Source organism: Coregonus lavaretus (genome assembly GCF_964263955.1).
Source record: "Coregonus lavaretus genome assembly, chromosome: 27".
Lineage (NCBI taxonomy): Eukaryota > Metazoa > Chordata > Actinopteri > Salmoniformes > Salmonidae > Coregonus > Coregonus lavaretus.
The window spans coordinates 2,691,555-2,704,725 of NC_140014.1; the positions used below are offsets into that span (position 1 = coordinate 2,691,555).

At 41.9% G+C, this 13,171-nt stretch overlaps 1 protein-coding gene across 1 annotated transcript in view; it reads right to left on the reverse strand.

Moving 5' to 3' along the window:
* LOC311102369 (CAP-Gly domain-containing linker protein 4-like) overlaps positions 1-13,171 on the reverse strand; it is a 121,589-nt gene that overhangs the window by 16,151 nt on the left and 92,267 nt on the right. The window contains exon 13 of the mRNA XM_084143685.1: positions 3,834-3,957. Within this exon, the coding sequence (XP_083999811.1) occupies positions 3,834-3,957 (124 nt within the window). The remainder of the gene's footprint in view (positions 1-3,833; positions 3,958-13,171) is intronic.

Below are 13,171 nucleotides of genomic sequence, written 5' to 3' on the forward strand. Positions count from 1 at the left end.
AAAAATTACATTGTAGGATTTTTTATGAATTTATTTGCAAATTATGGTGGAAAATAAGTATTTGGTCAATAACAAAAGTTTCTCAATACTTTGTTATATACCCTTTGTTGGCAATGACACAGGTCAAACGTTTTCTGTAAGTCTTCACAAGGTTTTCACACACTGTTGCTGGTATTTTGGCCCATTCCTCCATGCAGATCTCCTCTAGAGCAGTGATGTTTTGGGGCTGTCTCTGGGCAATACGGACTTTCAACTCCCTCCAAAGATTTTCTATGGGGTTGAGATCTGGAGACTGGCTAGGCCACTCCAGGACCTTGAAATGCTTCTTACGAAGCCACTCCTTCATTGCCCGAGCGGTGTGTTTGGGATCATTGTCATGCTGAAAGACCCAGCCACGTTTCATCTTCAATGCCCTTGCTGATGGAAGGAGGTTTTCACTCTAAATCTCACGATACATGGCCCCATTCATTCTTTCCTTTACACGGATCAGTCGTCCTGGTCCCTTTGCAGAAAAACAGCCCCAAAGCATGATGTTTCCACCCCAATGCTTCACAGTAGGTATGGGGTTCTTTGGATGCAACTCAGCATTCTTTGTCCTCCAAACACGACGAGTTGAGTTTTTACCAAAAAGTTCTATTTTGGTTTCATCTGACATTCTCCCAATCCTCTTCTGGATGATCCAAATGCACTCTAGCAAACTTCAAACGGGCCAGGACATGTACTGGCTTAAGCAGGGGGACACGTCTGGCACTGCAGGATTTGAGTCCCTGGCGGCGTGGTGTGTTACTGATGGTAGGCTTTGTTACTTTGGTCCCAGCTCTCTGCAGGTCATTCACTAGGTCCCCCCGTGTGGTTCTGGGATTTTTGCTCACCGTTCTTGTGATCATTTTGACCCCACGGGGTGAGATCTTGCGTGGAGCCCCAGATCGAGGGAGATTATCAGTGGTCTTGTATGTCTTCCATTTCCTAATAATTGCTCCCACAGTTGATTTCTTCAAACCAAGCTGCTTACCTATTGCAGATTCAGTCTTCCCAGCCTGGTGCAGGTCTACAATTTTGTTTCTGGTGTCCTTTGACAGCTCTTTGGTCTTGGCCATAGTGGAGTTTGGAGTGTGACTGTTTGAGGTTGTGGACAGGTGTCTTTTATACTGATAACAAGTTCAAACAGGTGCCATTAATACAGGTAACGAGTGGAGGACTGCTCAGCTGTCTCCTGAGTGGCGCAGTGGTCTAAGACACTGCATCGCAGTGCTAACTGTGCCACTAGAGATCCTGGTTCGAATCCAGGCTCTGTCGCAGCCGGCCGCGACCGGGAGACTCATGGGCGGCGCACAATTGGCCCAGCGTCGTCCAGGGTAGGGGAGGGAATGGCCGGCAGGGATGTAGCTCAGTTGATAGAGCATGGCGTTTGCAACGCCAGGGTTGTGGGTTCGTTTCCCACGGGGGGCCAGTATAAAAAAATATGTATTCACTAACTGTAAGTCGCTCTGGATAAGAGCGTCTGCTAAATGACTAAAATGTAAATGTAATGTAAAATGAGGACAGAGGAGCCTCTTAAAGAAGTTACAGGTCTGTGAGAGCCAGAAATCTTGCTTGTTTGTAGGTGACCAAATACTTATTTTCCACCATAATTTGCAAATAAATTCATTAAAAATCCTACAATGTGATTTTCTGGATTTTTTTTTCTCAATTTGTCTGTCATAGTTGACGTGTACCTATGATGAAAATTACAGGCCTCTCATCTTTTGGGAGATACTTTTTTTCCCCCACTGTATAACATTCTACTTTGTTTGATGAAACTGTCGCGGCATTATGCTATTGTATGTAATTTGAGCATTGGTTTGATTAGCTAACATAGCTAACTAGCTAGCTAGCTACAGTGGAGAGGTCGATTTGATGCAACAAAATGAACGGTTGTAGCCGGTCTGAGCTCATGCCTGTTAGATAGTTAATCTATCTTGAATTTAATTGTGAACATGGCTGAGATAATTGAACAAAATAAGTTTGTTGAGGGTCAATGTTGTCAAGGTAAAATTAGTTCGCTGTCCAGCTAGCCAACTTGTGCTGTAGCTGGGCTGCTTGGATGATACGTGAACCTGGGGCTGTATCGCATTAGTGGAAACCAAGACTGTTCTCAGGGCAGGTTTGCCAGTTTTGACCAGCACAAGTGACTTTTCGTAGCACAGGTTAGGAGAACTCCCTGGACTTTCTTAGTGTCCAGCACGCTTTCTCTGCCTGTTCTGAAAACCTCCAAAACAAAGGTCAACGGAAGGAAGTGGTCATAATTAATCATTCTCTGTGATTTGAGTGTCACTGTTGACAACTTTGTGGAATTTCTTGGAGGTCATTTCAAAAAGTGCCTATTGGATAATGCTAATAAATTAAAAACCCTTTTTGCAAGAAAACTAGTGAACTGATTGCGGCGCCATCTGGTGACCATTTAGGGAATGGAGTTCTCAGCTGAGGTCCCAAACGTCATTCAGGAATATTGTATTGATGAAGAAAAGAGGGGGGGAAAAACTATCGTCATGTCTATAATATTAGTGTAGGGTGAAGTTGCCCTTAGATGCTGACCTTGGGTTAGTTTAGCATTTCCCCCACTAATGGTTCAGGTAAGGAAGGATTGGGGAAGGAGAAGCTGATCCTAGATCTGTACCTAGGGCAAACTTCACCCCAGACTGTATATATTTGTAACAGACAGACCAGCCCAGGTAGCCCTTTGGCCTTCCCTGTTTCGTCAGTTTTCGTCCGTTTAGAGCCTAATGAACACAGCCCAGATGGCTTGGTTGTGAATAGGCCGTAAGCTTCCTGTCCCTGTTTGACACCCGTAGTCTAGTAAATCACCAATCTGGACTGTTTGCAGTGTCCACAAGAAAGTGAAAATGAAATATTCCAACAGCTCTCACAAATGGCATTGTCGAGAACTGGCTCGTTAGTGCCTTCCAAATATTGATGAGTGTAATGAATAGGGCTGTGACGGTCATGGAATTTTGGATGATGGCTATTGGCCAGCCAAATGACTGATAACCATTTCTCTTCTCCTCCACTACCACGTGCATGTGCTGCCATAGAAATAGAATGAATAGAACGGGCGTCCCCATTGAAGTCAATGATGTCATAATGGGTGGACTGGAGGCCATTGCGAGCGTACCCATAGGAGCAAAGAAGGAATTAAAAGCAGGAAGTGTACCCATTAATATGTACTGTGATTTGTTGATTCAACTCAACTGACATTACAAAAAATACATTCCATGCATTAATATAATTTTAATGAACATTCTACATTACCATGGAAATTATTGCATTACAATACCAGGCAGCCATTGTGAGTGTGCCCATGAGTTTACCAGTCAAATTTTCAGGGTTAGAGATTCCAAGCCTGTTCTATTCATTCTATTTCTAGTTTCATTACGTTGTTAAGAGTCCATGTTACAGCAGGAACAGACTCAACCGCACGAATGCCTGAGTGAGCTGTTCGTTCCACATATGGCTGTTATTTTATTTTCATGACAGTCTTCATCCCTAACCGTCAGTTACACAGTTATACGGTAATTGTGCCAGCCCTAGTAATATGGGGGATTGGAAGTGATGCAATTACATTTACAATATATCAGTATGAAAAATGTTTGCACTCACCAACTGTAAGTCGCTCTGGATAAGAGCATCTGCTAAATGACTAAAATGTAAATGTAATGAAACGTTACTACCTCCAGCGACATTCACCAGATGCGCCTTTGGTTTGGTTAATTTTTTCTCTAAACCAATTTCTAAATGTGAGAAATAGAGAGACAGATTTTTTATGTTGTTATTTAGCCCAGGGGGTATGTACCTACCTCTGTACACGTGATGGAGGGGCAAAGACACCGTGTTTGGGAGGGCAGCTGAAGTAGTTAACCCCGCCGACCGAGCCATCGTTCTTCCCGCTGGGCTTGTCCAGCTCGATCCCCAGCCAGAACCCTGAGGGATGGATATATGGAAAAAGAGGCAGACAGACGGTCAAGGTCAAGCCATGAATAGAGCAGTGGGACAAGAGACACAAAATTGTGGGTGACTGTGCGCGAGTGAGCGCGCGTGCGTGTTTCTGCCAGCCTGCTTGTCTGCTGTGAGTGTCATGAACTTAAAGTCCCACAAGAACAAGTGAATGGCCCTTGAGTGTACTGTACCCTAGCTAAGCTGTATGAAAACATACTGTGTGCAGCTTCTCGAGGCCATCAATACTTCAATGCAAAAATATCACAATGCAAAACAAGAGTAAGTGCATTCATGTAGAATAAATTCTTGCACGCTGTGGCTACAATAACTAATGTAGTCATATTCTTAAACAACTGTCTTCTACGAGATTGATGCATTCCAATGGATGACGTTAAGGACAGATCAACATTTACTGTGTTGAAGGGGTGGTCCAAAATAGGGGAGGGTTGTAAAACGTATTTTTTTGCTTTGAGGTTGGTTGTGTGTTGTTGTTTTTTTTTTTGGGGGGGGGGGGGGGGGGCACAGGGGAGGGTAGTACGTTTTTTCCCTGGTGTACATTTGCTCTTCTGCTCGTATTTTCCCTATAAACAATGGCTTGACTTACTTTTGATATTACCCTAATAAAAAGTTTAGAAACGTTTGGTATGGTGTGGCAATTATTAAGCTTTAGCAGGCCTATGATATGAAGGCAGTGTGCCCCTGAGCTCCAACTGACTCCGACAGTTGAACTTAAGCTGAGGAAGACTGTTTCAGGCCTACCAGAGTTACTACTATAATCTAACAATATAATGCTTATCTTTATACAAATTATTCGGATTTAAAATTAATTAATTACCCTCCTGTGTATGTCTATATCTGTATAGCAGACGCAGTAGCCATCTGAGAAATGCATGTCGGTTTCGTAGCATGCCACCGGCATATCTCTATCTCTCTGGGGTTAGGCCTAAGCTTATCTTCATTTATATAGGATATACAGTATCTCACAAAAGTTAGTACACCCCTCACATTTTTGTTAATATTTGAGTATATCTTTTCATGTGACAACACTGAAGAAATTACACTTTGCTACAATGTAAAGTAGCGAGTGTACAGCTTGTGTAACAGTGTAAATTTGCTGTCCCCTCAAAATTACTCAACACACAGCCATTAATGTCTAAACTGCTGGCAACAAAAGTGAGTACACCCCTAAGTGAAAATGTCCAAATTGGACCCAAAGTGTCAATATTTTGTGTGGCCACCATCATTTTCCAGCACTGCCTTAACCCTCTTGGGCATGGAGTTCACCAGAGCTTCACAGGTTGCCACTGGAGTCCTCTTCCACTCCTCCATGACGGCATCACAGAGCTGGTGGATGTTAGAGACCTTGCACTCCTCCACCTTCCGTTTGAGGATGGCCCACAGATGCTCAATAGGGTTTAGGTCTGGGGACATGCTCGGCCAGTCCATCACTTTTACCCTCCGCTTCTTTAGCAAGGCAGTGGTCGTCTTGGAGGTGTGTTTGGGGTCGTTATCATGTTGGAATAGTGCCCTGCAGCCCAGTCTCCGAAGGGAGGGGATCATGCTCCGCTTCAGTATGTCACAGTACATGTTGGCATTCATGGTTCCCTCAATGAACTGTAGCTCCGCAGTGCCGGCAGCACTCATGCAGCCCCAGACCATGACACTCCCACCACCATGCTTGACTGTAGGCAAGACACACTTGTCTTTGTACTCCTCACCTGGTTGCCGCCACACACGCTTGACACCATCTGAACCAAATAATTGTATCTTGGTCTCATCAGACCACAGGACATGGTTGCAGTAATCCATTACCTTAGTCTGCTTGTCTTCAGCAAACTGTTTGCAGGCTTTCTTGTGCATCATCTTTAGAAGAGGCTTCCTTCTGGGACGACAGCCATGCAGACCAATTAGATGCAGTGTGCGGCGTATGTTCTGAGCACTGACAGGCTGACCCCCCACCCCTTCAACCTCTGCAGCAATGCTGGCAGCACTCATACGTCTATTTCCCAAAGACAACCTCTGGATATGACGCTGAGCACGTGCACTCAACTTCTTTGGTCGACCATGGCGAGGCCTGTTCTGAGTGGAACCTGTCCTGTTAAATCGCTGTATGGTCTTGGCCACCGTGCTGCAGCTCAGTTTCAGGGTCTTGGCAATCTTCTTATAGCCCAGGCCATCTTTATGTAGAGCAACAATGATTTTTTTCAGATCCTCAGAGAGTTCTTTGCCATGAGGTGCCATGTTGAACTTCCAGTGACCAGTATGAGGGAGTGTGAGAGCGATGACACCAAATTTAACACACCTGCTCCCCATTCACACCTGAGACCTTGTAACACTAACGAGTCACATGACACCGGGGAGGGAAAATGGCTAATTGGGCCCAATTTGGACATTTTCACTTAGGGGTGTACTCACTTTTGTTGCCAGCGGTTTAGACATGAATGGCTGTGTGTTGAGTTATTTTGAGGGGACAGCAAATTTACACTGTTATACAAGCTGTACACTCACTACTTTACATTGTAGCAAAGTGTCATTTCTTCAGTGTTGTCACATTAAAATATATACTCAAATATTTACACAAATGTGAGGGGTGTACTCACTTTTGTGAGATACTATATATATATATATATATATATATATATATATATATATATATATATATATATATATATATATATATATATATATATATATATACACAGTACCAGTCAAAAGTTTGGACACACCTACTCATTCCAGGGTTTTTCTTAATTTTTACTATTTTCTACATTGTAGAATAATAGTGAAGACATCACAACTATGAAGTAACACATTTGGAATCATGTAGTACCCCAAAAAGTGTTAAATCAAAATATATTTTATATTTGAGATACTTCAAAGTAGCCAAACTTTGCCTTGATGACAGCTTTGCACACTCTTGGCATTCTCTCAACCACCTTCACCTGGAATACTTTTCCAACATCTTGAAGGAGTTCCCACATATGCTGAGCACTTGTTGGCTGTCGGTCTTCACTATTATTCTACAATGTAGAAAATAGTAAAAATAAAGAAAAACCCTTGAATGAGTAGGTGTGTCCAAACTTTTGACTGGTACTGTATATACTGAACAAATATATAAACGTAACATGAAACAATTTCATTGATGTTACAGTTCATATGAGGAAATCAGTCAATTTAAATAAATTCATTAGGCCCTGATCTATGGATTTCACATGACTGAGAAAATACAGATATGCATCCGTTGGTCACAGATACCTTTGAAAAAAAAAAAAAGGGCCTCAGGATCTCGTAACTGTATTTTTGTGCATTCAAATGGACATAGATCAAATGCAATTGTGTTCGTTGTCCATAGCTTATGCCTGCACAGACAATAACCCCACCGCCATCATGGGTCACTCGCCCACACAACGCCATACACGTGGTCTGTGGTTCTGAGGCCTGTTGGACGTACAGCCAAATTCTCTAAAACGACGTTGGCGGCTTATGGTAGAGAAATTAACATTCAATTCACTGTCAACCGCTCTGGTGGACATTCCTGCAGTCAGCATGCCAATTGCACACTCCCTCAAAACTTCAGACATCTGTGGCATTGTGTTGTGTGACAAAACTGCACATTTTAGAGTGGCCTTTTATTGTCCCCAGCACAAGGTGCACCTGTGTAATGATCATGCCGTTTAATCAGCTTCTTGATATGCCACACCTGTCAGGTGGATGGTTTATCTTGGCAAAGGACAAATGCTTACTAACAGGGATGTAAACAGATTTGTGCACACAATTTGAGAGAAATACGCTTTTTGTACGTATGGAACATTTCTGGGAACTTTTATTTCAGCTCATGAAACATGGGATCAACACTTTACATGTTGCGTAAAAAATTTTTTCAGTGTCTATATAGACAGACAGACAGACAGACAGTATATATACAAAGTATGTAGACACCCCTTTAGTGGATTTGGTTATTTCAGCTATTTCAGCCACACCCGTTGCTAACAGGCGCATAAAAATCATCTGTCCTCGGTTGCAACACTCACTACCGAGTTCCAAACTGCCTCTGGAAGCAACGTCAGCACAAGAACTGTTCGTCGGGAGCGTCATGAAATGGGTTTCCATGGCCAAGCAGCCGCACACAAGTGCAATGCCAAGCGTCACCATGTGCAATGCCAAGCGTCGGTTGGAGTGGTGTAAAGCATTGGACTCAGGAGCAGTGGAAATGCGTTCTCTAGAGTGATGAATCACACTTCACCATCTGGCAGTCCAACGCACGAATCTGGGTTTGGCAGATGCCAGAAGAACGCTACCTGCCCCAATGCATAGTGCCAACTGTAAAGTTTGGTGGAGGAGGAATAATGGTCTGGGGCTGTTTTTCATGGTTCGTGCTAGGCCCCTTAGTTCCAGTGAAGGGAAATCTTAACGCTACAGCATACAATGACATTCTAGACAATTCTGTGCTTCCAACTTTGTGGCAAAAGTTTGTGGAAGGCCCTTTCCTGTTTCAGCATGACAATGCCACCATGCACAAAGCGAAGTTTGTTGAGATCGGTGTGGAAGAACTTGACTGGCCTGCACAGAGCCCTGAGCTCAACCCCATTGAACACCTTTGGGATGAATTGGAACGCCGACTGCAAGCCAGGCCTAATCGCCCAACATCAGTGCCCGACCTCATTAATGCTCTTGTGGCTGAATGAAAGTCCCCCGCAGCAATGTTCCATAATCTTTTCGAATATTCACTTGAAAATCTGTCGCCAATTGGATGGAAACCTAGCTATAGTCACCCTAAAGGCTGGCAAGTGCGCTAATCCAGTGTCACTTTGATTATGCCTGCACATCATTGTTCACCAGCAGCCCCAAACATCAAAAGAATAAGCTACCAGCCAAACAAGCTTGTAATAATTGTACTTAAACTCCCCCCTCATACTCATCCGGAGGTTGATAATTTTTTTGTCTCCATCTCTGTAATCTCTTTATTGTGGTGTTAAAAACACTTAACCAGCATGGCTACCACAGCATTCTGCAGCGATACGCCATCTCATCTGGTTTGGGCTTAGTGGGACTATCATTTGTTTTTCAACAGGACAATGACCCAACACACCTCCAGGCTGTGTAAGGGCTATTTTACCAAGAAGGAGAGTGATGGTGTGCTGCATCAGATGACCTGGCCTCCACAATCCCCTGACCTCAACCCAATTGAGATGGTTTGGGATGAGTCGGACGGCAGAGTGAAGGAAAAGCAGCCAACAAGTGCTAAGCATATGTGGGAACTCCTTCAAGACTGTTGGAAAAGCATTCCAGGTGAAGCTGGTTGAGAGATTGCTATTTGAAGAATATCAAATATAAAATTTGTTTAACACTTTTTTGGTTACGACATGATTCCATATGTGTTATTTCATAGTTTTGATGTCTTCACTATTACTCTACAATGTAGAAAATAGTAAAAAATAAAGAAAAACCCTGGAATTAGTAGGTGTGTCCAAACCTTTGACTGGTACTGTATATATATATTTTTTTTTACATGAAGGTTACTCTTTAAAAGACCAAATATATAGGAGTATATTCCACCTTACATGCAACCTAAGATACTTTCTCATATAAATTGTAAAACGTTCCATAACATATCTCTTGCCTTTGTTACTGCTTATGAAATGTTTATTAAAATGTTATTTGGTTAAAAGAAAGTAAACTGTGCCCTTCTATAAATCTCTTGAATGGAGGTTTGTTGAGAAACTGTGACAATGGAACTTCACTTTCACTTTCAAGACAGAACATCTGGCCCTTCACCTTGAAAATGACTGAATGAAGAGAAAACTAACTGTGTTTGCACCGAAGTTGTTCCAATGACAGACAGACCTGCCCAAAGCCTATACACTCCACTTAATAGTACCCGGTTAGTTCTGGCTTCTGTGTATCCAAAGGATTGATACTGCGGAGTAGAGTCCCAAGAACACTTCAAGTAAAGTGTTACCAAACATTTTCTCCTGTGGAGAGTTTAAAACACAAGTACTGAATCAACAGAAAACACAATCATAGCTATATTTATGTAGATGATAAACAGTGGGGTCTGAAATTATAGACAGCCTTGATAAAGATAAGCAATAATGACTGTATAAAATAAATAGTTAAAATACTGAGCTACAGTGCATTTGGAAAGTATTCAGACCCCTTGACTTTTTCCACCTTTTGTTACATTACAGCCTTATTCTAAAATGGATTAAATTGTTTTTCCCCCCCTCATCAATCTACACACAATACCCAATATTGACAAAGCAAAAACTGGTTTTTAAAAATGTTTGCAAATGTATTAATAATAAAAAACTGAAATATCACATTTACATAAGTATTCAGACCCTTTACTCAGTACTTTATTGATGCACCTTTGGCAGAAGATTACAGCCTTGAGTCTTCTTGGGTTTGACGCTACAAGCGTGGCACACCTGTATTTGGGGAGTTTCTCCCATTCTTCTCTGCAGATCCTCTCAAGCTTTGTCAGGTTGGATGGGGAGCGTCACTGCACAGCTATTTTCAGGTCTCTCCTGAGATGTTTGATCGGGTTCAAGTCCGGGCTCTGGCTGGGCCACTCAAGGACATTCAGAGACTTGTCCCGTAGCCACTCCTGAGTTGTCTTGGCTGTGTGCTAAGGGTCGTTGTCCTGTTGGAAGGTGAACCTTCGCTCCAGTCTGAGGTCCTGAGCGCTCTGGAGCAGGTTTTCATTAAGGATCTCCCAGTACTTTCTTCTGTTCATCATTCCCTCAATCCTGACTAGTCTCCCAGTCCCAGCCACCGAAAAACATCTACCATAAAGGCCTCATTGGTGGAGAGCTGCAGAGATGGTTGTCCTTCTGGAAGGTTTTCCCATCTCCACAGAGGAACTCTGGAGCTCTATCAGAGTGACCATCAGGTTATTGGTCACCTACCTAACCAAGGCCCTTCTCCCCCGATTGCTCAGTTTGGCTGGGGGGGGGCAAGCTCTAGGAAGAGTCTTGGTGGTGCCAAACTTCTTCCATTTAACAATGATCGAGGCCAGTTTGTTCTTGGGGACCTTCAATGCTGGATAATTTTTTTGGTACCCTTCCCCAGATCTGTCCCTCGACACAATCCTGTCTCGGAGCTCTACGGACAATTCCTTTGACCTCATGACTTGGTTTTTGCTCTGACATGCACTGTCAACTGTGGGACCTTATATAGACAGGTCTGTGCCTTTCCAAATTGTGTCCAATCAATTGAATTTACCACAGGTGGACACCAATCAAGTTGTAGAAACATCAAGGATGATCAATGGAAAAAGGATGCACCTGAGCTCAATTTCGAGTCTCAAAGCAAAGGGTCTGAATACTTATGTAATGGTATTCATTTTTATATATATAATTAGCAAACATTTCTAAAAACCAGTTTTTGCTTTGTCATTATGGGGTATTGTGTGTAGATTGACGAGGGAAAAAATATATTTTAGAATGAGGCTGTAACATAAAAAGTCAAGGGGTCTTAATACTTTCCGAATGCACTGTATATTGTATGGTAAAAAAAAATCGGAAATTATATTTTATACTAATACAATTGCTCAGAGAGAAATATTTTGATTAACAGTAATACTTTTTTCCTTAAAAAAGGTAGGGTCAAAATTGACACCCCTAACGATTCTTATGAATAAAGTATTCAAAAGTTTAGCACTTGGTCCCATATTCCTAGCACACAATGACTACATCAAGCTTGTGACTCTACAAACTTGTTGGATGCATTTGCGGTTCGTTTTGGTTGTGTTTCAGATTATTTTGTGCCCAATAGAAATGAATGGTAAATAATGTACTGTGTTATTTTGGAGTCACTTTTATTATAAATAAGAATATAATATGTTTCTAAACACATCTACATTAATGTGGATGCTACCATGATTACAGATAATCCTGAATGAATCATAAATAATGATGAGTGAGAAAGTTAGAGGGTCAAAGATCATACACCCAAGAGATACTAACCTCTCAACATAACCAATAATGGTTAGCATAGAGTTTGGTAGAATCTTATTCAAAATTATTCACAGCAGTAATGGCTTCCAAAGGTGCTTCCATCAAGCATTTACTCTGGGCAATCAAGACATCTAAAAATACAAAATAAAATAAACTATTCATTAGGAAAATGTTCTAGAATTTTATTTCACTTTCATCATTTAGAGTAGGTTGTGTCCATCTGTAGGAAAAAAATCAAATGTAATCCCTTTTTAGATTTAATTTTAAGGCAAAAAAATGTGAAGACTGTGCAAGGGGTGTGTAGACTTTCAGTAGACAATGTATATTACGTATCATGTATACATTGCATAATCCATATTGCTAATGGGGAGGTCAAGTGATGCTGCTGCCACTATTACTCAATGCTAATGAAAATGTCCAATGCAACCGCAATCCCTACGTAAAGAACATGTGTTAAGAGCATGACTTCAATATACTTTCAACAATTTGCCATACACTTAAAACCAGCTTTGTTTGTTTCTGACTTTGTGAACATGCTTAAATTGCAAATTGTTAACCCTGATTAAGGAAGCTTGTAGGAAATGCCTTGGCATGGCCTTTGCATGGCAACAGAAGTACAAACAAGTGAGAACACAAATATACAGTACTATGATGCTTAATATTATGTATGATGATACTACATGCAGTAGAGAATTTAACCCCGGGGATTGCTCATAGGTATAATCTCAAAGCAGCCTCAAAAACCAGACCGTAGGCAACAGTGACTAGGGTCTGGTTTCAATGACAGATTATTTTGGCCACTTCAAAAAAATGATGAGAATAAAAATATCTGAGGTTGTCTTCTTCAGACAGCCAACTCTCCCAACAAATCATGGGTGTGGCAAGGCAGACCTTAAAATGCGAGGCGGAACTGTGCTCATGAAAAATCATCACCTCGGAAACATGTATTTTGTGTCCTTTTTTTCAGTTGTTTTATCTCGAGCTCCATATCGACTTCCATCTTCTCACTCGTTCTTCAACGTCCTCCTCCTCAATCCCTGCACTATCGCCCTCGTTTGTCTCCATCATGCAACATTTTAGAACGACATTTTGAAATGTGCTGCAGCACGCTGGTTTTCACAGCATTTCTCTGTTGTTTTGAGATGAGCTAAAGCTACAGCAAGAGGGGAGAAATGCTCTACAATGCTGGCCATAAATATTTTGCCGTTTCTGAAGTGATATTTGGCTGTGTACATGCTAGC